The 25,759-nt window shown below is 38.4% G+C and overlaps 1 protein-coding gene across 2 annotated transcripts in view; it reads right to left on the bottom strand.

Annotated features, from left to right (window-relative positions):
* NKAIN3 (sodium/potassium transporting ATPase interacting 3) overlaps positions 1-25,759 on the bottom strand; it is a 536,135-nt gene that overhangs the window by 267,665 nt on the left and 242,711 nt on the right. For both annotated transcript variants that reach the window (XM_053661236.1, XM_053661235.1), the window contains exons 2-3: positions 10,440-10,577; positions 2,696-2,776 (exon numbers count right to left, since the gene is read on the bottom strand). In XM_053661236.1, coding sequence (XP_053517211.1) covers positions 2,696-2,776; positions 10,440-10,577 — 219 coding nt within the window. The remainder of the gene's footprint in view (positions 1-2,695; positions 2,777-10,439; positions 10,578-25,759) is intronic.

Raw genomic sequence — 25,759 nt, forward strand, 5'->3', positions numbered from 1 at the left:
TCCATTTTGCTGAAAAGGAAGCTGAGGCTCCGGTAGGTTATGTAAGTAATCTTTGGTTAGCAGCTACCCACAGTCATCCTGACCCCACCGTATATGTACACATCCTCTAAAACATTCATTTTCTTCAAGTTCTGGAAATGAATCAGTACCCTCAAGATCACGACAACCGACACACAAAGCAGAGCTGGCTGGAAGGTAACAACGAAGGGAACATCTGGAGGCTCTGATCAAGGGTCCCCGGGACAGGCCAGGTCTGTGACTGTCTGTGACCACAAGAATGTATCCTTTCCATTAGTAAGAATGGTCTGGAAATGCCTGTCATTGGAACGACACACAAGTGCACAGAGTTGTTGGGGAAATTCATTTGAATCCAGTGTTTGGAGAAAGACTCACTATTTTATAATAAATACTTTGGGCCAAAATCAGGGAACAAGGAGGCTTCTATTATTATGTTCAAGTGGTTAATTCCAAGAAATATCTTTATGGACTAACAGGAAATAGAGAGCCCTAGAAAGTTAGTATAAGAACCAGCACAAATGGACAGGGAATTTCTTATAGAGCCCAACCTGGGCAAGTAGCAGGGTGCTTGGGTTTGTCTGGGGCACTTTTCTGTGCTCTGCTTTCCAGAATAGATTTCCTACAGACTGGAATTCAGGCTACACTGGCTAACCAGGGAAATGTCACCAGCCTTTGATGTGGTAGGTAGAGGGAGACCAACAGAGAACCTTCAAGATGCTCCTTTTGGACTTGTCTAAACTTTTAATGCCTAGCATACTTGACTGACTGCTTAATAGAATTTTAATGGAGAATAAGATGAGCAAGCAACACAATTATATACATGTTTTATAATTTTGTATCCAAGGCATGAGAAGAAAAGCCCTTCACACACACATTGATGATATCAGAAAAACAGTTCGTAAAAGAGACTTGGAGCAGAGGAAGAAAATCAGATTTGTGTGGAGCAAACAAATGCCATTATTATTACTCATTTTTTATAACTTCACAGGCTTGTTTGGAAGCTTACCTGAGTTACCACGTATGATATACTTAAATAATGCTAAAAACCCAACAATTATCATGATTATCACTATTGGCAAAGCTGGTCCCATTCTTATATGTCACAGAGACTTGGGAGGGTTAAGGGATTTGCCCAAGGGCCCAGAGTTAGTCAGTGCTAATGACAAGATTTGAACAAGACTTATGATTTGAAATTCAGCCTCCCTTCAACACACTGAGATGCCAATGCCACAGGATAACACTCCTCTGTCTAATTCACTCTAAATCACTTCATGTGGAAGAAAATAAAAGAGAATTTCCACGCAGTGAAATAAATTACGATTTCAAATGACTCTCCCAATCACAAGATACAAAGTGCTAGGTGTTGAAAAATGCTATGCTTATTATTCCATAATTATATTATTCATAAGATTTGCATTTGAAAATTGCTTTCTAATCTGCATGTTACAGATGATAACTGGGCACTCATTTAAGTATTTTTTTCCTGTCTTAGAAATTAGTGGTGAAAGGCGATTAGTAGCATAAATATTAAACAGAGTTAGGAGTTTGTATGAACTCAGTATTAGAACTGTCATTTCGGGTTCCTGAAACATTTGCCAATATGAGAAAATGATGACAAGTTCTAATTATAAAGTTATTATAATCTAGGACAAAGGGTAACTTTCTCTGGAGTTCCTGGAGAAAATCCATTAGGGATGTCTGCTGGCTGGCTAGGTAAAAATTTCTTCGTTACCACATGGACTTCCTTGGAGCCTAACAGTCCTGAAAACATCTGTGTTGGTTGCAGCAGATTTTCTAAGATCAAAACCACAAATGCTAGTAGAAGACCACTGTGTCACTTAGTACATTCGAGACTCTCATATAACAATGGGATAAGCACAAATACAGTTGATAAGAAAAATCTAGAAAATTAATTACAGCTTTCTTATTCTTTTGTGATTATACTGCTGAGTTTCTTTCATCTCTATAAGTAAACGTTCTGGTTTGTGAGAAAGATGTTTAAGAAACAAACCTAGAAACTTAACCGGAGACACTTTACGTTTGGGTGGGAATTGGAAGACAGTTGGGCACAGCCATAGCGCAGACAGTGAAGTCTGCTGATACTGCTTCCAGACAGGCAGCGATGATGTTCGCGTCGTGATTTTAAGACAACTCCTCTCTCTGATCAGGATTTCAAAGGAGGGACCACCACACTGATGTACTTCGTTGTTAGTAAACATAGGTTCCACTTAAATATCTGCGGTTTTCATTCTTTGTCGAGCACTTTTTTTTAGAATTATTATTGAAGCAAAGGGAGAGTCTTGCTTTTCATATTTGTTACATTAATATCTTAATTTATTTTCTCAGTTCAAAAAAGACAAATACTCAAAACCATCCTTTCACTTCGCATTGGGAACTGTGGATGTCACGCCACTCGGCCTTTCTGCAGTGGCCGTGAGGACACACGGGATTCACTCCAGCTTACAAACTGAACCCTGGCCAGTGGTTTGCAGTTCCATTACATACTGCCCTCCCAGGTCATGACTTCCTGAATGGCATCTAGACTCATTTTTTATTAGTATTCCATTTGTAATGTTACTTAGACTACTTCACTTATGTATATAATAATATGCAGTCATACTAGTTATTTATTAGCGTACTCTTTCTAAAGCGTATTTTAAAAGCATGATAAACTTACCTTAGAGAGCCCACCTACTTCCAAATAAAAGCAGATAATGAACACATTCCAGGTGACCCAGAGGGCAGTCCATACTGTGTACTAGAGAGAGAGCGAGAGGGTGGGGGAAAAAGAAGAAAAATATGGAGATGAAAGGCATGTATACTAAATAAATCAATAACAAAATGTCAGTAAGTCTGTCTTCTGGGAGGAAACAGGGCAATGCTCAGGGAAGAGTGCTCCTTGTGAGGTCCCCTAAGATCGCTAGAAATTAAAAATGCAATAGTTCTACTGCTTTCAGTAAATGCCAATAGAGCTAGATTTATTTTTAAAGTGTTTTGCTCACTTGCAGATACAGGTTACATCCACCACTGACTTGATTTTTGTTTTCCGAGTATTAGCTTTTTTGTTTTCTGAGTATTAGCTTTTCCAGGGAATGCAGCCATGCAAATTTTGGTGGCTATCTCTTTATCTATTTAATTTTTGGTTATAATGTTAAATTGTCAAGTTTCAGAAAATGCTAGGCAAAATCCATTCCTTCCCGATCTCTAAGTGAGAAGAATCATGTTTGAAAATGGATGTGTTGTGTGGAGTAAAATTAACACACTTTCACCTGTTATACTATTTTGTTAAGACTGAAATGTGTACCTCTAATATGCTCTTGCAATGGGATATCATCAAGTAAAATATCTTTTAAAAGCACAGAAATAATAAATAAGAATAAAAATGAGCAAATGAACAACACATTTAATAATAATGGGAAAATCCCTTTCGATCACATCCAACAAACTCTAAATATGCTCGCCTTACTGATTCATTGCTTTTGTTAGTGTAGTATGAACTAAGAAGTGTATTAGTCAGTTTGAATTAATGGAGGAGGTCTAAGGGCTCAATTCATCCAGTTATTTTTGTAAGTACATGGAGAACCTGAGGCTCAGAAAACTGACACATAAGTCAGCTTACATGACTGAGCATGGTACTTACCATGGGAACATCATTAGCAGACCCCAAAAAATGGCTTACTCATTTATTTTTACTTTACCACAAAAATCTACGAATTCTTAATCTTTTAAAGGAGCATACTAATTACATGATTGCTTTTTATTCATGATTACAATCATCACATACTATTGTCAAATTAAAATAAATATAGAAATCATTTCACTAGCTTATTCTATGCTGTGTCAAGGAATATAACTATAAATTTTAAATCCCATACAAAATAGCTATGTTCCCATTAGAAATCTAGCCTTTAGTTATTTATAAAATTTAATTTACATTTTGTGTCTTTCTGTTATTTATAATTTTCAAAAGGCTTTCAAAATAATCACATGTAGTTGTGTAGTTCTATAATTGGGTACATTTGATATCTTTTTTCTTTCTGGAAAACGGGTTTTGATTATTAGTTTTTTAAATAATGCAATTAAAATAATGAGTTAAGGTCTCAAAATCACTAGAAATTCAGAGAAGCTGGAACTATGTTAAAAAGGGAAAACAAGTTAAACAATATATCAAGGCTTTTAGTATTTACAGATATATTGATTCTCTGTTGACATCTTCTGTTACTAGTATCATTTAATATAAGTGACCTTGGACATTTAAAAAATATGCCAAATGCATTGAAACATACACTTTTGAACCACAACATGTGCCCACGACTGTTGAAAATAGCTAAACTACATTCGCAGTGTATACTCTGCAAACTGATCGGGTCACAGTAACCATAACCATGTTAAAACTGTTGCTAATAAGATGGAATCTGGTATCTGATGTTTTTCACTCTAAATCAATCTAATTATGAGCATGTCAGAATGACAGAGATTGCAGACCACTAAGTGATTTTCAAAAAACCACTAATAAAGGTTAAGAAAAGGACATAAACTAAATCAAGACTAAAGGAAGAAATAAGCTGAATTAACTGCAAAGCCATGTAATTTTAATTTTTAGGACTACAAACCTAACCCTTAAGTAAATTTTTTTGGAATGTCGATCAACTCGTAGTTATCACAAATGCATTACAAAGCGAATCTATTTAAAAATCAGAGCACAAGTGTAGTGATTGAAGTGCAGGATCTCTCTCCAGCTGCACTATTGATGCCACTTCTGAACTTTCAGAGATGAAATCCCCAGTCTGAACAGACTCCAACCATCAGCTGCTAAATTGTTAATCACCAGAGTGATTACTACTCTGCTTTCTGTGTTCCTGGTACTGTGCTGAGCACTTACACAGATCAGTTTATTCAGTCATCACACCAAAACCGAGGTAGGGAGGGGGTCGTTTTACAACCTCACGTCACTGTTGGGACGGAAACTCAAACAGTTTGACGCCAGAACTGGGGTGCTTATGGGTTATGTGATAATTTCACTTTTAAAAAATCTTAAGAAAAGGACTGTAGATTAGTTGGAGAGTTAACAAACCACCTAATGTTGCAATTTATCAAATAATCAATTCACTGAGCTATCAGTTTACCAGAAATTTATTTCATTTGTATGTATTCTGTAACTGACAATGTTTTTGGAATGATGGCTTCTTTTGCATTTTGTGATTAATATGTTTGTATGATATGAACATCATTTTTTAGAGAAACAATGTAAGTTTCTTTCTCCTCATACAAAGATAATTTGTATGATTAACCTCTGGATTGTAATAAGGTAAGAACTGTGTACCTCAGTGCACACATAAGACGCGAGTCTTTACATGGAAACAGAGGGAAAGAAATCTCTAGCAATACAAATACGTCCATAAATAGTTTCACTTAGGCAAGAACTCTTAGGACAGCATATGTATTTTTTTTTAAAAAATAATTTTTATGTTTTTATCAAGGACATTCTTTTTTAAAAAAGAATTTACTTCTTTATTTTTAGAGAGAGGAAGGGAGGGAGCAAGAGAGAAAGAGAAACACCAATGTGTGGTTGCCTCTTATGTGCCCCCTACTGGGAACCTGGCCCACAACCCAGGCATGTGCCCTGACTGGGAATCAAACCGGTGACCCTGGTTTTTGCAGGCTGGTGCTCAATCCACTGAGCCACAGCAGCCAGGGCTATGTATTCTTTTTTGATGTGGGTTATGTTATTTACAATTCAATTGAAAGAAGAAGAATAAAGAGATAAAAACATTTTAAATGCTCTTTGATTATCATGGAGCACACCTTCATGTTCACATATCTAGGTAAATATATTTACAGTATAGAAAACTTAACTTCCCAACAGAAAAGATAAAACAAAAACAAAGCCACTCTATACTTATCTATCACCTATCATCTATCTACCTATTTATCCTACTTTAAGTGAAGCACACATATTTTAAATCCTAATTCACATAGGCAAAGACTAAACATTTTTTTAAAAGTTCATGTGATCTACGTGGTTGTGGAACTACTTTCCAGTTTTATGAAGATATTTCAGCCTTTTTTAATTGAAATGAACTTCAGAAGCCTTGCAGTCTGTTTCTCTGCCACTGAGCAATTAGTCTGTAACACGATTTGTTTTTACTTCCTAACCTTGTTTGCCTTCCAATGGCTGGAAAGCCCACTCATTCATTCATTCATATGTGTGTCAATCAGATGAAATGTTCTGTACAATAGGTTAGAAACAAAGAAGGCATTACACAGCTCAATTATTTATTAAGCACTATCTCTGTTAGGTTATACTAAGCCAGTCACGAACTTTATATAATTCTTAAAAACAACTATGAATCAGGTTTTTACAAATTAACTATGGTACAAAGAAAGCAAATAAATGTGCTAAGTGTTCGCAGCAATAACTGCTGGGGGAGGATTTAAATCTGGCACCGACAAAATGGAAAGCTAATACCCATAACTATCATATTGGGCAGTGGCCCAGGAAGGAGATGTATAATGACAAATGACATAGCAGGGAAATTTTCCTATAGAACAATTTAAATTTAAAGCAAGTGGCTGTCCTTTGTACATGAGCATTGGCATAAACGTTCAAGTGACTAAACTGTGGGCCTGGAAAATTTACGTGGCTTTTTTTTTATTTTAAAGGCAATTTTGAGTTAATTTTCACTTTAATATTAATCTTTATTTAAAATATGTTACATTAGCTAATGTTTCTCACCTTTAAATTAATTGAAAACTGCTTGATTAAATTAATTTATTGCCCAGGAAATAATAATGATTTAAATAATTCTAGGGCACAGCGCCATTTTGGAATTCATAAGTAAGATTGTTGAACATCTGACATAGGAGTAAATAGGAGTGAACGGCTGATTATAGAACAGTAATTTATGACTGCTAAATAGGATTTCACAGCCCACACTCTGCTCCATTTTGCCTCTAGCTAAAGAAACACAAAAGGTGCGTTCAGGTGCTTCAACTACACTTGTTATCCCAAATGTATGTATGCCACCTTGCACCATAGCTTCAAATACATTTTAATCAGTAAAAGAGTACTATATGACAAAGTTGTTTTGTATTCTAAAAATACACAGAAAAATAGCAAATTATACCTTTTTAGTAGTGACAGTATCCAAGGGGGAATTATTACTCTCTCATTTGGTGATTTGGGCAAGTTTTTGCGATAGCCTGTGCTGTGAGACCTCCTTAATTACAGTGGCAGGAGCCCGAGATATTATAATGCTTAGGAAAAAATAAGTTGATTGACGTAGGTGTCGGCAGAGTAGCGCACACTCTTTTTTCATGTGACTCCTCAAGTCAGATTGAGATGAGCAAGGCAGTAAGGCCAAGTTTTCTTGTTGAACTCAGACATGTTCTTGAATTAGAAATTGCTTCCTGTTCATCCTGTAAAATCACTTCATCCAGTAACATATCTAATTCACTTACTATTTGTTCAATCAAGTATTAAGCACACTGGGATAGACCTGGAACACAGCAATGGATACTCCTGGTCTGCCTGGCAGGAGAACCCTGTTGGAGCGGTGAGGTGGGCCGCAGGCAAGGACGGTGACTGAGTAGAAGAGGGGTGTCAAACTCATTTTCACTGGGGGCCTCATCGGCCTTGCAGGTTGCCTTCAAAGGGCCAAATATAATTTTAGGACTGTATAAATGTAACTACTCCTTAACTAGGGGCTGGGAGCTCGGTGCTGCTGCCAGGTAGAAACAAGGTACCGGGCCAGATAAAACAAGGTGGAGGGCCGGATTTGGCCCTGGGGCCTTGTGTTTGGCACTTGTGGTGTAGAGAGCTAGGAGAGAAAGAGTCTGCAAAATCTAAGACAGCAGAGAAGAAGTGGCACTTATCCCAGACAGGGGTGATCAGGTAAGGCTTTTAAGGGGTGACCATTCAGTTGAAAAATGATTCCCCACTTCCCAAGTAGGTAAGGAGCATAAGGTGTCCCGGATGTGTGCAGAGGAGGCAAACAACAGCATGTGGTCTGAGGAAAGCCCACTTCATCCCAAGTGGCGAGAGGAGGTAGTATGTGGAAAGACGCGTGCATATGAAGGAGAAAAGGTTGCTAGAACTGGGCATGAACACCAGGCACAGCTATACACATGAGGCTGGAGAGCAGGTAGAAATGGGGGGGCCCAGGACACTGAGGGCACAAACTTGCCGTCCTTTTATGTTGCTGAGGCTGGCGCATCTTCTCCCCAGGCCTCTGCCTCAACACTGTTTTCATTCTCCAGAGACCCCGCACCCTGTGCCTCCGCACACCTTGCTTAATGAGCTCCTGGAGAGCGGGGTGCCTGGAATTTACATTCTTTTCTATTTGTTCAACCCTATCACAGTGCAGTTGGTTCTCAATAAATGCTTAGTGAGTGAATGGGAACTAGTGCTCCAGACATCCTACTATGTGCCTTACAGTGCTTCCTGCCTAAACCCCTCCAGTCCCTTCTTTCCTGGTGAACTTAAACTCACACTGTAGCTCTCTGCTCTGCATTCACTGCTGCTGGATCAGATGGATGTCCACGTTACACACCTCATGGCACGTGTGCTCCTTGTCACGGTTACAGTTTAACCATTTTGTGGATGATTCAGGGGGACAGAATAGCAATGTTTGTGTTTGCTCACCAATGTGCCCTGCACCTAAAACAATGCCAAACACACAGCAGAAACTCAATATACAAGGTTTAAGTGAATACATAAATACAGAGGAAGGAGGGAAGTCAATAAAGAAAAAGGGAAGAAGGGTGAGTGGAAGGGGAGAAGAAAGGAATGAAAGAAGGAAAAACTGATTGTGAGACCTGAGTTTGGTCAGTTTGGTCAACAGAGATTATTCTTGTATTTTATCCTGCTGAGAGTTCATTATGGCCTTTAAGCCAGTGGTTCAGGAAAAGAGCAAAGGACCCACTGGAAGGGACAATGGCTGACTGCAAGCAAGAAGTCCATGTACAGGAGAGAGAATGCAGATGCCTCAGCATAGATAGTTATGTGGAGAGCATGAAGAACTGAGGTTTAGAGGGTAGGGGCCACAGGACTAGTTAATATTACTAATGTATGCCAACAATTTCATCCCACAGAGGCCACTGGCTTCACAGCCCTCTGGCACTTTGTGCTTCAGCAGAACACCAACATCGTAAAATAAAAAAGTTCATACTAAATAAGAGTGCTCTGTGTTCATTGCAATGAACTAGAACATAAAATCCAACAACATTTGATATTATGTATATAAAGCATCTTGTACTGCAAGTCCAATTCCATGAGACACCTTTGTAGTATATTATGCCACAGCTTAGCAGAGGCTCAGAGGAGAAATGGAGAGCAAGACTGCAGACCTGCAGAGTGATGTCAGTCACTGTTGCACCCTTGGGCAGCCATTATGAGTATGAAGTCTGTGCTGGGGGCACTGACCTTCACTCTGGGACATGATGAAAGGTATCAAAGGGCCAATTTTGAGATTCAAATTAGAGAATTAATGCATTTGTGGAAAATTTTCTAATTTTATTCTTTTCTATAGATGTGAGTGGATTAAATCAAAATGGAAAGATGGCATACTTTAAAGTCTAGGTTTTCTTCCAATGAGGCAATATTACAAGAAAATATTGCATAATTCTACTGAATACTGTATATTAATTCTGGCTTAGTGAGCATTTTAGAGCATGCCATTTCTATTTACAATGATTTATCTATGCTTGTTATTTCTTACAACCTTCTTGTACATGCAGCCTAAATATTACGTTCTTTTCATAGGAAACTAATTACTGTGGAGAACTTCCACTTCACTGTGGCTCACCACATACACCTTGTCCAGTTGTCCTCCAAAGGAGGGGCGTGCTGACCCTGTTTGATGTAGTTTGCAGCATGGATTCACACTGCAAATTTCTTTTAACAAAATGGGAAGTGTTCAATAACACACTACATAAAATACAGTAGAGGCAAGTACTGAATAACCTTTAATACATGCATTGGTAGTGTCCTAAATCAATGACAATTATATTACATTATTGTTTTCAGTTAACAAACAGTTATGGCTAGGTAGGTTAGCTTTGCAGGGTGTTACATGTCAATTTAAACGACAGCTAATGTATATTTACATCTCGTCGTAACATCAAGACCTTAACAGGTTTCTTATTCTATCTACCCAAACTCCACTTGAAATTTAAACATGGTTCCTGTGAGACTTGAACTTAGCACTGTGAGTCTCACATTTACAGACATGTCACTTTGCTGTCTTTGTAAACATTCACTGTCACCCTGTCCACAGGTAATCGATGCCTAACAGAATTCAGTCTGTGATGGCTACAACGGCAATGCTGTGTCATCGCCGAGGGAGCTACTTCGATCATTCACCTCCTTACAGCAATTCTGTAGTGTTTATATGAACAGACATGGTAAAAATGAGACTTACCACCACGATGTATCGGGGTCTGTACTGAATTGTCCCAAACAAACCCAGTATGACCACTATTATATGTAGAAAATTTCCAAGAATAGGTGCCCACTGGAAACCAAGGAAGTCAAAGATCTGCCTCTCCAATGCCGAAAGCTGAAAAACAAAGCAAGGAGAGCCCATGAGCACCTCACCCAAGCATAATCATTCCATTGTCATCTTTGTTCCAGTTAGAGAAGTCTGCATGTTCTTCTTCACAGTAATGGACAGCATTAGCGCTAGAGTTGTGGTACCTGTTTCATATAGCTTTTCTCAGAAAACTTCCTAAGATAACTTTGAGCATTATGACTTCAAGTATCAATAGGTTTTAAACCTACCTGGAGAGCTATACTCCTTAAATCATTTTCTATACTAGAAAAATCTAGACAGATATTTTATGACACTATATTTTATGATAGTAATTCATCATTATTTTTAGTAAAATGGTTGGCTTAGTATAACATATTTGGAACAGTAACTCCAGACTGGCAATGCTAGAATGAGTATTGTTTAAAAAAAAACAACCCTCCTACCACCCCTGCCTTCCTCTTGAAACATAAATGGTCAAATCTTCTGTTTTGCTTATTTTCCTCTCATTGGGCTGTCACTGATGATAATGATATGACCAACTACTTTTTCAAAATGAAGCTTATTTTATTGAGTTCCTCTGAGCTCAATGACCTCATGAAAAACTAAAGAATCCCTTTGAATCACATTTTTTGAGATTGTTTACCTTCATGAAAATCCATCTTAAGTTAGGCAGAGTCATCCTTTTTGAATATCCAGATAAATAGTATAGAACCATAGCAATTTCGGATATGCCATAGTTTATTGTATTTGCATGATACAAACTACATTTTTAAATAGTTCCAAAATATATTTAAAATACACCCAGAAAGCATTTATGATGGAAGAGATGAATTTTTGTATAGTCCAGTGAACACCAACAATGCTATTATCGTGTACACATAATATTTATTACATTCTATATCTAAAAAATTTATGATTCCACCTGCTGTATTTGGACACTATTCTCACACATTTCAAGCATTTTTCTAGATTTACTTTGATATAATAGTAATTCTAATAAAATGATCCAACCATTAGCCATACTTACGGCCCTAGAAACTGCAGATTTGAAATGAAAATGGTACCCTAGGTGTTTTTCTAGTTATATGGCAGGTATATGCCTGAATAGCTTTAATTTCTTTGGACATAAAGACACGTCCACCATCCAGTAAGCAAATCTACCTTGGTTAAGATTCACCTTCAGTAAGCTGTGGACGAGAAAAGAGCAAATGCTACAGACAACCAACCGGAACCACATTCATTTCATGGGTATTTCCTGATTGTCAAGTGATTTGTCACCACCCCGCACTCACAGGTGGGATGGGAGATGCACAGGAATGGCTAAAAAGAAATAATCAGAGCATGATAAGGAGCAGCACCCACTGCGGTTTCAATTCTGTTTGTCTCTACTTGTGACTCCAATTTGGTCCCAGGAAGCTTTCCCTAGAACGCAGCAGCAACTGCAGGCAATTTATTTTGAGAAGCAACCTATTTTAAAGTTGTTGCACATCACAAAAACCTGTAAAGTGAACTTTTCAAACAAAGAAAAAATCATTTTTTTCTGTCAGAAAAATTACGGATAGCATTCTCTTTTATGATGTTAAAGAAAGCATGCCTAATGAATATAAGCCACATTAACAGCAATTATCAGAAAATCCACATTCCTTATTGAAAGACCTATATCTCTCTATTTATTAATGTTTATTTTGATAACTTAAAAATGGACCTATGGTGCCTTGAAATGAGGGCACAAACACAAGGCCATTAAGAAAATCAAATGGGGGATCATGCCAACCAGAACCACACCAGACCAGGTGAGAGGCAGCTACAATGACTGTACCCATGAACACAAGTTTGAGTATTGTATTGCATTTTTATTTTTAAACCTTCACCTAAGGGTATGTTTATTGATTTTAGAAAAGGAGGAAGGAGGAGGGAGAGACAGACAGACAGAGAGACAGAGAGACAGAGAGAGACCAATGTAATAGAGAAACACAGATGGGTTGTGTCCAGTATGTACCTTGACAGTGGTTGAACCCACAACCGAGGTACATGCCCTGACTGAGGATCGAACCCACACTTTTTGGTGCATGGGACAACACTGCAACCAATGGAGCCACCCAGCCAGGGCTGAGTATTATATTTAAAAAAGTCCACCAATGACATCAAAAAGTCTTTCAAAAATAAAATGTCACTGCAATTTTTACTTAATTTTTAATCTAAATGTTATGTTAAGCTCTTTAGACATTTAGTTTATATGCAAATATCTTCTATGTGTCATCCTCTAGAGACCTCACTTCTCACCTCAGAGCCTGACATTAACGATAATGGCCCAGAGCCACTAAATGAAATTAAATGATATTCTGGTTGCTTTGTTAACTCAGGAGAAGTATGAATATATTTCAGAACTCTCTCTGTCAAAATGGGTCTCACCAACGGTGCGCTGACACTGCTGGCACAGGGCTGGGGATGGGGGTCAGAAGTGTCTCTTCCTAACTCCAAGGTCAGTGACCTTAAGCTGGGAACTTGACATTGGCAATTATGGGAATATCTACAACGTGAACATCGGGAAAGGCTAAAAATGAGGGTTTTTGTGTGTGTGTGTGTGTGTTGGGAGAGCTTATTGCTGTACATTTACCCGCGCACGACTGAATATGCTACCTGGGAAACAGTGGTTCTGAGGAAGGACAGCAGTGAGGGGAAGTGGCCACACTGGACTGGAGCCTAAAAGGAAAGCAAGCCGTCCGGGCCAGAGAGGAAGGCGAGGGGGCCCAAAGCAGGAAGCCATACAGAGGCCGTAGCAAAGAAAAGAATAGATGAGGCATTTGAAGAACTTGAAGTTTAAATAAAAGTAGAGAATTCAAGAAATTATAAAGCTAAGGAGACATCCCAGAGAAAGCAAAACCAACCAGTCACCAGTTTCAAACAGGAAGCAGTGATGTAAAGAACAATAAAATCATTTCTTTTTTTTTAATCCTCACCCAAGGATATGTTTCTCGGGGAGAGAGAGGGAGGGAAGAAGGGAATGAAAGAGACAGAGAGAAAGAGAGAGGGAGAGAAGCATCACCACGACCTAGGTATGTGACCTGAATGGAGACCAAACCCAGTTTTACACACTCGTTATGATGTAAATGTTGCTTATGGATTGTAATTTTCACAATCAAACTGTAGAAAGCTTGGCAGTCTTCATTACAGTTATGGAACAAAATATAAAGTATCATTTGACCATGTAAAGTACAATGTCTGTAACACAGGTTGGAAGAGGCTGCATGTTTTGTGCCTAAATTCTGTTGCTATACGGCAAGGGGGAAGGAGTGAGTTTTAACAATTCTTACTTGGGGGTCAAGCATGTCCTTTTATCAGGCTCCAAGGTGAAACATTCCTCTAAATCTATGAATCTTAACCATACCTCACATTAACCACACATACTTCCAAAAGCTCAAGAAGTATCCCTGCTTCCTTATTTTAGGCCCAAAGAATATAGACACAAACAAATAGAAACACCTTCAAAACAGTAGTTTTCTTACTGATCCATATATTATGCTTAATGCTTCCCATGGTTTTTTGCACACTTGCTTGTACTTACTGATATTTGTGGCAATAATTTGCATGTAGTTAAAGAGCTGTGAAAACTCCAGTCGACCAAACATTTTCCTGAGCACTTACCTAGACTGTGTCTGTAATAAGCTTCTGCGCTCCCCTCCCCCCTCAAAAGCTAGGCAAGTGCTCATTCATTCTTAAGGAGTGAGTGAGTGCCTTTGGAGATTCAACTTCACAGGAAGATGAGCTGCCTTTCATTCTGACTCTTGGACTCTCCCCCTGCTCACTAGAGTCAGAGGCAATAGGAAAGATTGAAACGGGGTTACTCGTGTTGGCACAATCATAAGAAAGCACTTGATCAAATGATAGTTTCTGAAAAGACTGGAAAATTAAAGCACATGGTGTGACCGACACCGTCATCTGTAGAACCAGCAGTCTGGGATTTCGTGAGGTTAAGTATTTTATAACCATGAAGATTCAAATCTTTTCTGAAAGTGGGAATTTAAAAGCTCTAATTAATATTACTCTTAGCCAAGTTGATACATCCTGGGCCATGTCGAGCAGGTTTTGGGTTACTAAGTGGGTTTCTTTATGTCTGGAAAGGCCACGTGGCCTTTAGCTCCACCACCATTAGCCATGGTTCCTTTGCCCTAAAATCTCATAGCTCTCGGTTCCCCACAGACATTCCATGCTTAAGGCTGGTGATGCCCGACTTCTGTGTTCATGGATCTGGCCTTGGCCAAACTATGATCTTATGTGTTAAGCTGCAATTTTTGAATATTTTTTATGGCTCTGATAAAAAAGGGACATTGGCATTTGTATCATTATCCTACTTCACAGAGAGGCAAGATTGAGTCCTAATAACCTGGAAATTTGCCACTCTCTTTTTTTAAAAAAATTATTTATTTTATTTTTAGACAGAGGGGAAGGAAGGGAGAAAGAGGAGAGAAACATCTGTGTGAGTTTGCCTCTCATGTGCCCCCTACTGGAGACCTGGCTTGCAACCCAGACTTGTGCTCTGACTGGGAATGAAACCAGCAACACCCCATGGTTTGCAGGTCAGCACTCAATCCACTGAGGCACACCAGCCAGGTGCTGGTTTACCAGTCTCTTAAAGCAGGTGCTATTTTAGAGCAGTTACTACGTGTCCATAGACAGGTGACCAGACATCAGGATTTACACAGACTTTGACAGATCCAGGAACTCCAGACCGTGGTTTGATCATCATTTGAATTATCCAACAATGACAGTAATAGAGTTTCTGCAAACCATGGTCTCTGAATGGTTTTGTATTATTTTGGGTAGGGGTTAGATAGCAAAGGCTATTCTGGTGAAATCAGAAACTGATCATTTAGTGAGACACATTAAGTCAAATCAACTTTCATACACCTCCTTTTTCCGTTGCTTGGTTTTTAGTACCACGTCCAGAGGCCTGAACGGCCGCCAGTGTGTAAGCAGCTAAGTGAGGTGGAGCCCTGAGTGCTGAGACGGGAAATATTTTCCTCAATGCCAAGTCTGATCGTCTAAGGTCTTCTTTGAATTAGCTTTCCTATGTGAAATGATTGTCTCCAGAACACTGGAAAAGACTTCTTAAATTCTGTGTATACATTTGAGTCCCTCTATCCCGGGAAAGTTGGATGGGCACTTCTTATCTTGCAATTCAATAAGGAAGGTGTAGACTACTCACTCAAGTAGACAGTACTGGACATTAGAAAATGGCTATATGTTGAGCGGCTGTACTACATTTTGAAGAATTAAGGTAATGGGTAAACATATCACAGAAACTTTCCTGTTAAAAGATGAACAGGTACTACACTACAAATGGACAGATTTATGGAGGGTGACAGATAAGCCAAAAGAATGCATGTGAAGGGCATTTATGTACCACAGGTTCACTCAGGAAAGTTATTCAGTATATTTTGTGCACTGACTTAGCACATCAACTGCTAGAGTGACATCCCTTTCACCGACTTCTCAATATGGCAGAGAATAAAACAATGTACTTAAAAAGTGCTCTAAAGCTCAAATGGATAGTAATACTGTGGATATGCCATTATTTAACACTTTTCTATTAATTATTCTAATTCAATGCTAACTAAATGGGATAAATATTACTACCCTCATTGTATAAATAAAGAAATTCAGAGTAATCAGCTAATTAGTATCAGAGATAAAACTAGCATCTTTACAACCTAATCCACTATTCTTTCTTCCCTTCTGTTCTGAAATTGCCCAATAGAACATGCATTGTTTAATGAGATTAAATTCTGAAATAAGCTGTATAATAAGAGAGAGATACAAGAAGCACAGTGGATTGGTCCTCTTTCCTCCTATCCCACTGATCTCCGAATGAGGCAAGCCCTTCCTCTGTTCTTCAGAAGGGGCCAGCTACACCCTTCAGAAACTAACCAGCTCTGCTATCTTAATCAAGCTTCAGTTTCTTCATTGACTCTGGATAACAATAATCTCATAGATAATGGCCAGTTTAGTCCAGCGATTTTCAACCTTTTTCTTTTTTTTAAAATTTTATTTAGTTATTTTTCAAATACAGTTTTTTGTCTATTTCTCCCATCCCAGCCTCCCCCACCCCGTGCTCCCCACCTCCCTCCCATTTCCACCCCCCTTAGTTCTCGTCCCTGTGTCCTTCCTATTTGTTCCTCCAAATCCCTCCCCTTTTTTCCCCTTAAATTCCCTCCCCTCTCCCCTCTGGTCACTGTACCCTTGTTCTCTATTTCAGTGTCTTTGTATTTTTTTTCTGCTTGCTTGTTTGTTTTGTTGTTTAGCTTCCTGTTAAAGGTGAGATCATATGGTATTGGTCTTTCAACACCTGGTCCATTTCACTCAGCATAATGCTTTTCCAGTCCCCCAAAATTGTGGTACATATACACAATGGAATTCTATGCAGCAGAGAGAAAGAAGGAGCTACTACCCTTTGCAACAACATGGATGGAACTGGAAAGGATTTTCAACCTTTTTCATCTCATGGCACATATAACCTAATTACTAAAATTCTGTGGCACGTCAAAAAATATATTTTTTGCCGATCTGACAAAAAGTAGATATAATTTTGGTTCACTCACACTGGACAGCTATTATTGTATTGGTTATTGTCATCTTTCTATTTGACAATCTAAGAAAAAAGAGGTCGGTGCCCCTGATTAAATAGTCAGGATGTTACATGTTTTAAAAATTCTTGTGGCACACCAGTTGAAAATAGATCATCTATTCTATTCTATTTCATTAACCTGCTAGCTTAGATCAGCTATATTAATTGCCAACCTATCAGTGGGTCAAGAAGTATAGTTTACAAAAGCACAAGCTGGAGGGGAGTGCCGCATCAGGGAAGAGGAGAGCAAGGTGTGCCTTCCACTGCTGTGACTATTCCCTAAGAACAATGCAACACCAATTCAAAAGAACCTACGCACCCCAATGTTCACAGCAACACAACTTACAATAGCCAAGTGCTGGAAACAGCCTAAGTGCCCGTCAGTAAATGAGTGGATTAAAAAGCTATGGTACATTTACACAATGGAATTCTATGCAGCAGACAGAAAGAAAGAGTTCCTATCCTTTGGGACAGCATGGACAGAACTGGAGAGCATTATGCTAAGTGAAATAAACCAGTCGGTGAAAGACAAATACCATGTGATATCACTTATAAGTGGTACCTAATCAACAAAACAAACAAGCAAGTAAAATATGACCAGAGACATTGAAATAAAGAATAAACTGACAGTAACTAGAGGGGTGGGGGGAGGGGAATAACAGGGGAAAGAAAGGGAAGGGTTGTCACGGAACACGTACAAAGGACTCACGGACAAAGCCAAAGAGGGCAGGATGGAAGATGGGAGGCAGGGTTGGGGGCGGGGGTAAAAGTGGAGACTACTGTGCTTGAACAACAATTTAAAAAATCTGAAAAGAGGGTTTGGGATTTACTGTGCAGGTATTGGGAGCCCACTGGGCCTTTATCTCGTGCATAAAAAAGTTTCATAAAGAGCACCGTGCTTAGATTTTACAAATTCCTCCTGTCACAGACTCCGGAGTGTTTTGATCCGGTTTTGTAAGGGACCGTAAGGCTGGGCTGTTGGTGGGACACCTATTGGAAGCTGTTGCAATGATCAGACGGCAGAGGATGGGGAGCCTGATCTGAGATAGCGGCCAAGAGAACTCAGAAAAGGGACCATGAGGAACATTCAAGAACCAAAGCCTAAGGGTCAATTACAAGTGACAGGTGAAAGATAAACCAGGTCGTTCTGGCTTAAATTTTCACTCTGACCAAGGTAAAGTTGCTGGACGGGTACTGTTACAATTATTGAAAGTGAGGAGGAACATTGGTTTTGAAGCTGATGTGCTGGAATACCTTATGGGAGATCTGACGCAGCCTCAGATTCCCTATTCCAGTTGTGGGCTTTCCCTATCCTTTTTTTAAAAATGCAAGTGAAAACCCAGGGTGGACACCCATGGACTGCGCACCTTGATGAAGCCTCACAGAAAGGAGCCGTGAAGGTCGTTGGTGGACTCTCGGCCCCTTGTCAGACAGAGGAGAGCCTCTGGGGCCCCTCTCCTCTCTTTCTGTCAACAGGTACACGAAAAGCCAAGTGATGTTCAATTTAGGGCAAGCCAAATATACTTAGAATAATTGAAAGAATACATGAGAACTGAGCACAAAACATGCAGTTGGGAAACCTAAAACTGATTAAAAATAAATTTTAGTTTATTCACTGTTAGGGATTATTTTAATCACTACTCTTCTCGTATCAACTCAGTTGGCTTAACTCAATATGCAAAGTTTCCAGCTGTGGGGTTTAATTAGGGGAAATGAGGGTCTTATAATTAAGTAAACTTTTAAAATATTTCCTTTGGCAGTGCATATTTTTTAAAACAAACTTATAATTTACCAATAGGTTTTGTCAAGAGGGCATTTTCAAACTTGTTTTCTAGCACTGCAGACACCGAAGCAGACAAAAAAAAAATCAAACAAAAAACCCCCAACAAATCCTAAAGAAACTTAGTGGTGACTACCCTCATTCTCTCTTTCATACTAAGTCAGTAATTTCACAAAAGTTAGGCAAAAGAAAATGATCTGTTAGTATGTGTTTGAGGACGTCCCTCGTTCTCTAAACAGGGTGATTTCATCCTACCATCTGGCTTCTAAGTCTCCTTCGCCTACCAGAAATTATTCTACACCCCAACTCCCCCCATGCTGCCAAGCAGAAGCCGACCTGACAAAATGCCGTACCATCCGTGAATAGCTCAAGCCGGGAATAAGGCGACTATTTTAGCAAAGTCCAAAGTAGCAATTTGTTACACAACAGTGATTGAAGATTGAATTTCAACCTCCAGTGGAGCCATAACGGATCCCAAAACACTAAAGCTGAACCCCGAGGCTGGGCGACCTACACTGTTCCACAAGGAGCTGGCGGGAACACGCCCGCCGTGGCATTTCAGACTCCCACGGCGGTTTGACTTAACGGCAACCCAGCGTGAGAAGAGACAAGAGAGGATTGTGAACCAAAAGTTTCTTCATTTTTTATTTGTTATTGAGCCTACCTACAAGAATACCTTCTTTAGAGAATTCCTTTAAAATATACATATTCAGCAAGAGCTGGAATTTTTTTTCATTTGGAAAAGACAGTGAATGCTTCTAATTTAGAAAATAATACAGAAACAACTTGAAGCTGTCCAAATATTAATGCTACGGAGAAACCATTCTCTGAGCATCAGATCGTCATTAAACTCTTAAGTAATAAGCTGTTGAAGCTGTTAAGGTAACTCGTTTCTCCTTTGATGACTCTTCTTGCCTTCCTCTTGCTGCTGCCCTAAGTCCACTGTGTCACAGCGGCTCCAGTAGCCTAGTGCGTCCATATCCCAGGAGGCGCACCAGTAACGCAGTGAACCACCGAACCTCGAACATGACCCTGACAGTAGGACTAGTGAAAACCTTAGACAAAGGTTGAGGTACTTCTAGTGTAAACTTGCACCTTATTTTCTTCTTCAGTTGTCACTAACCAATGGCTATGACCTGATTTGGTGAAATGGTCTTTATCAGCTTGATATGCATATCTTTCATCTGCAGGACCTCGCAGGACAGGCTGAAGTAACCACTGTTTAATCACGCTCATACTCTTTGGACATTGACATGTTTCTCAAAGGACCAGCAAGGCTCGATCAGCCTTGTAGTATCCAGGCTTTTAGAGTGTAAGTGTACAAACAGACTAAATAAAATAATACCTAGCATATGATCTGTCTTCTGGGCTCTCCTTGAGTGGCAGGGAATGAATAAGTGCTAATTTTGATGAGCTCTGATACAGCTACGCTTATCACACAGAGAGACACTGTCAACACCCTGAGCTTTCATCTCAGCCACAGTAATTCCCTTCCTTCTAATGATGGTCTGTATTTGTAAATTAATTCACAGGGATAATGCTTTCCCCCATGTTTTCATGTGTAATAAGTACACTTACTGTTCAATATTGCAGTCTGGAGTAGTGTTAGTATTACAGAAGAACGTATTTACGATGTTTTTGACCTCTGTTTCAGAGAGTGTCATATTTTAAAGTAAAAAAAAAAACTGATGTTCTTCCAAATATGTTTCCATTTCTTGTAAGTAGGGGAAGAACAGGAAGCTGATATTTGCTCATTGCCTACTGTGTGCTGTGCATCACATACAGATTCTAATTAAATTTTAATAAAACCCCCTACAAACTGGGTATTTTACCCTCATTTTACAGAGGTGTAAAAGGTACCCAGCACACTCAAAAAACACCGTTAGTGTAATAACCAGTATCAGAACCTAGCTCAGTCAAGCTCCAGAATTCCTTACACCACAGTATGGCCTTGCCCTGAGGATTCAGGTTAATTCCTAATAGCTTAAATATATATATATGATGTGTGTATATATGTGTATACACACCCATACATATACACACAGAGAGAGCTCGTAAAGTGCTTTATAGACATCTTTGCATTTATGCCTCATTCTTGGTTTCCTGATCTACGGTTATAGGAATAAATTCAACAATTATAAGAATAAATTCAACAAAATACAGAGATTTACCTGCAGGAAGATGGAAAAAAACTTTTTGTATTTTTCCTGCTAAGTACATTCTGAAAACAAACACAAGAAGAATCTGAAAGGTGGAGAGAAGAAAGCAGAGCAGCTGGCAACCTGAGGAATGAGGAGGTAGTGATTTCCAAAGGTTTTCTTTTTGCTGCATATACTCCAGACTTGGAACTGATGAGACTGGTAACTCAGAAATGCCAATTGATGCAGACAAAAAAAAATCCCCAAACCTATTCTTTGTAGCTGGAGAACCAGAAAAAGGTGGCCTAGCAAGAGAAAAACTTTTTGGGCAATAACCACTCTACTCCAGGCAAATACCAGGGTTGCTGGGGGGAGAGGAAGCACTCCCTTACTAATGCAATGAAAGGACAAGGAGGAAGCCTGAATTCTATCTACCCTAATAAGGATGTAACAAAGCAAGGATGCTGTCAGAGAAGCCTAAATAGTGAGCTGAGACTTTCATCTCTGCCAGCCAATAGTGAGTGAGTGCAGAGACCATGGGAGGAGACTGACCTTCCACTCTCACCTGGCAGTAACGAGGCATCACTCCCTTTCACCACTGGGGTGGGGTAAGACAAAGAGGAGTGGAGAGTTAGGACTTTCACCATCACCCAGAGTTAATGAGGCTATTCCACCATGGCATCCGTGAAGGCCACGTGGGGGCATGAAACTCCCACTGACACCCAGCAGTAATGAGGGGCGCCCTACCTCAGGTATCAGTGGAGTATAAATGGGGCATCTGTACTTCTACTTCCACCTGGCAGTAACGAGGTGACTCACTCCCTTCCTTTGCTGGGTTAGTGTCAGAAAAAATACAGTAAGAACAGAAGGTTTAAATGAGATCCAGAATCTCAAAACATAAAGCAAAAAATGTTTAGGTTTTGACCCAAATCTCTTCTTACCAAGAACCAAAAAGATCTCAAACTGAATGAAAGATAAGCAATAGATGGCAAAACCAAGAGGAGGGAGATGTTAACCTTATTTGATAAAGATTTTAAAGCAGCAGTGATACAAATGATTCAACAAGCAATTACAAGAATACTTGAAACAAAGGAATAACTAGAACACTTCAGCAAAACCCAAAAAATCTCCACAAAGAAATTGGAGTTTTAAAAAAGCAAATGGAAATTTTAGGAGTCAAAATACAATAACTAGAACAAAAAGTTCAGTGGATGGACTCAACAACAGAAAGAAGGAAACAGGAAAAAATTAGTAAAATAAAAGATAGAATAGTAAATACTGTCTAAACTGAATAACATAAAGAAAATAGGTTGTAAAAAGTGTGAACAGAGACTCAAGGACTTGTGAGATGATAACAAAATATCTAACATTTCTGTTTTTCTGGTAGGAAAGGAGAAAAGGGGTGCAACTGAAACAAGAACCTGAAAAAACTGGCTGGAAATTGCCCAAATTTGAGAAAAGAAACTTACAGACCGAAGAGGTTGCGTGACCCTCTGGTTGAGCAACAAAATGAATCATAATTAAATGTCTAAAATCTAAAGACAAATTATCCTGGTAAGAGCCAGAGAAAAATAACACCTTAATTATAAGGGAAAATAATTTTAATGACTAATTCAGCACCAGAAACCATGGAGCCAGAACAAAGTGGCACGATACTTTTCAAGTACTGAAAGAAAAAGAACTGTCCACTGAGAATCTCATGCCCAAAACAAATATCCTTCAGGAATCTGTGGAAATCAAGACATTCTCAGATAAGAGACGAATGAGAGAGTTTGTCACCAGCGTACTTACCCATAGTAAGTTTTGTCAAAACAAGAGAAACCATTAAAAAACTATACATGGATTTTGTTATCTTTTCAAAAAACCAGCTCCTGAATTCATTGATCCTTAGAATTGTGCTTTTAGTCTCTATGTCATTTAGTTCTGCTCTGATCTTGGTTATTTTCTTCCTTTCTACTTGCTCTGGGCTGTCTTTGTTGTTGTTCCTCGAGTTCTTGCAGGCATAGAGTTAAGTTGTTTGTTTGAAAGGTTTCTATCTTTTTCAGGTAGGCCTGTATTGCTATGAACTTCCATCTCAGGACTGCCTTTGCTGTGTCCCATAAGTTTTGGGTTGTTGTGAGATCGTTTTCATTTGTTTCCAGAAACTTTTTTATTTCATCCCTAATTTCATTCATGACCCATTTGTTGTTTAATAGCATGCCATTCAATTTCCATGATTTTGAGTGTTTTGGGTTTTTTGCTTTGGGGTTGGTTTCCAGTTTCAGTCCCTTGTGGTCAGAGAAAATGCTTGATATGATTTCAATTTTCTTGAATTTGTTGAGTTGGACAGAAGTTGAAAGCATTATGCTGAGTGAAATAAGCCAGGTGGTGAAAGACAAATACCATATGATCTCACCTTCAACAGGAATCTAAACAACAAAACAAACAAGCAAGCAAAATAGAATCAAAGACACTGAAATAGAGAACAGGTAGACAGGGACCAGAGGGGAGAGGGGAGGGAATTTCTGGGGAAAAAAGGAAAGGATTTACAGGAACAAGTATAAAGGACATATAGACAACAACTAAGGGGGGGTGTGGAAATGGGAGGGAGGTGGAGAGCACTGTGGGGGGTGGGCTGGAAAGGGAGTAAAAGACAGAAAACTATACTTGAACAATAATTAAATTGAAAAATTAAAAAAAAACTATACATAGAGATATACTCAAAATCACTATGGATAAATCAAATGAAACTCTGAAGAATGTTCAAGTAACACACAGGAAGACAGGAAAATAAAATGGAAAATAATGAGAATAAAAATATAAAATAAAACATTAGAATTTTAATCCTTACTATATGAAGAATCATATTACATGTAAATGGTTTAAGTACATCCAAGACAGAAACTGGCAGGGTAGACTAGAAAATATTACCTATATATATGTGGGTATGAAAAACTCACTTCATATAAATAACAAGTATATGAGTGGAATTTCTTTTTTCATTTCAGCCTAAAAATCTCTGTTTTTTAAATCAACTGTTTTGTCCACTAATGTTTACTGTGATTAATGATTATGTTTGGATTTGTTTCTATTATCCTAGTTTTATATTTCTTTTTTTTTGCCATTTCTAAGCTTCTTTTTTCTACTCTCCTTCTTTCAAAATGGTTAGTTTTTTCCCTTTTCATATTTTCCCTTTATTAGTTTCAAGTATATAGGCTTTACTTTTATAATAATTTACTTTTTAAATAATTACTCTAGATTTGTTAGTGTATGTACATGGGTTATTAATGAAGTTAATCATTATCTTTTCTTCCTTCCCAAACAGAAAAATGACTTTAGAACTCTATAATTTCCCAATAGGTATTTTTTGTGTATAGTTTTATATTTTGACATTGTCATTGTTTTATTCAGTCAATGTCTGTTTCTGATTTACCCATCCTCCTGCTCATCCGTTTTTCTTATTGTGCAGACATTTTCTCCAGGAAAACCCTTTCTTCCTGATGACTATTTGTTCAAATCTGTTAAGTGAGGGTCTCTTGGTGGCAAACACTTTCCATCATTCTTCACCTGAAAATATCTCATTCAAATGCTGAAAAGCATTTTCCATGAGACATATTTTATTTCTTCATGTTTTAAAAAAATGTCCTGAATTGCAATGGTGCTAATAAGAAGCAAGCAATCTGTTTACCCCAAAAGTACTCTATCCTCCGCTGCCCCTCTCAATAGATTTTAAAATTTATGTTCTTGAAGTTTCGAAGATTGACTATAATGTCTTTTAATTGATCTTTCCTGGTAATTTTTCACCTTCCAGAATCTGATGATCGGTGCTTTTCATTAGTTCTGAAAAATTCTCAGCTAAACTTCTCTTCCAAATCTTACACCTGTAGTATTGTTTCTCTTTCTATTTTTTCCTATCAGAACTCCAACCAGGCACATGGAACTTCTTATTCAAACTTCCTGTCTTTGAGTCTTCTACATTTTCTAACCCTTGTTTTTCTGTACTGCATTCTGTACAATATCCTCCGAAAATGTGTTCTTGTTCGTCATTTTCCCCATTCTTTTGAATCTGCTAAACCCATCTGTTGAGTTTTTAAAAATCAGTATTATACTTTTTTGTTTTTGTTAATTCTGTATGTTTTTATGTTAAAATACTCAGCCATTTTCTCTTTAGTCATCTCAAACCTCTCCTTTATTTCTTTTGAGCACATTAATTTATATTTATCTCATATTTTGATATATTTACAAGTTTAATTAAGCTATTTGTTTTTCTCATTGCTTTATAGGTATGGCACCTCGGTTCTTTGCATATTCTGAACTGCTGATTGTGAGTCTAATCCCTTGGAACTCTATCTTTGGCACATTTTATGATGTGTTTTAAAGGTAGATTTTTATTTGGTTTTGGATTTTCATGTAGACATGCTAGGTGCCTTGAGACACTAATAGCCTATTACCACTTTAAAATAAATTCTTGGTGTATAGATTTTCTGGATCACACAAGAGGTGTGAATTTAGTTCAAAAATCCATGTGAGGTCTAATATATGTTTTATATATGAATATTCAGGAAAAAATTATTTTTGTCCATCCAATAACAAGCTTGGAAGCTAAAGTCTTTGAAGGGTGGGTTTGGATATAGTTCTCACCTTCACTTTGAAGCTGGACATGTTTGAGTTTCCAGCTTTAAGAAAA

The sequence above is a fragment of the Artibeus jamaicensis genome, unplaced genomic scaffold (genome assembly GCF_021234435.1).
Source record: "Artibeus jamaicensis isolate MK-2021 breed Jamaican fruit bat unplaced genomic scaffold, CSHL_Jam_final scaffold_916, whole genome shotgun sequence".
In the NCBI taxonomy this organism is placed as follows: Eukaryota; Metazoa; Chordata; class Mammalia; order Chiroptera; family Phyllostomidae; genus Artibeus; species Artibeus jamaicensis.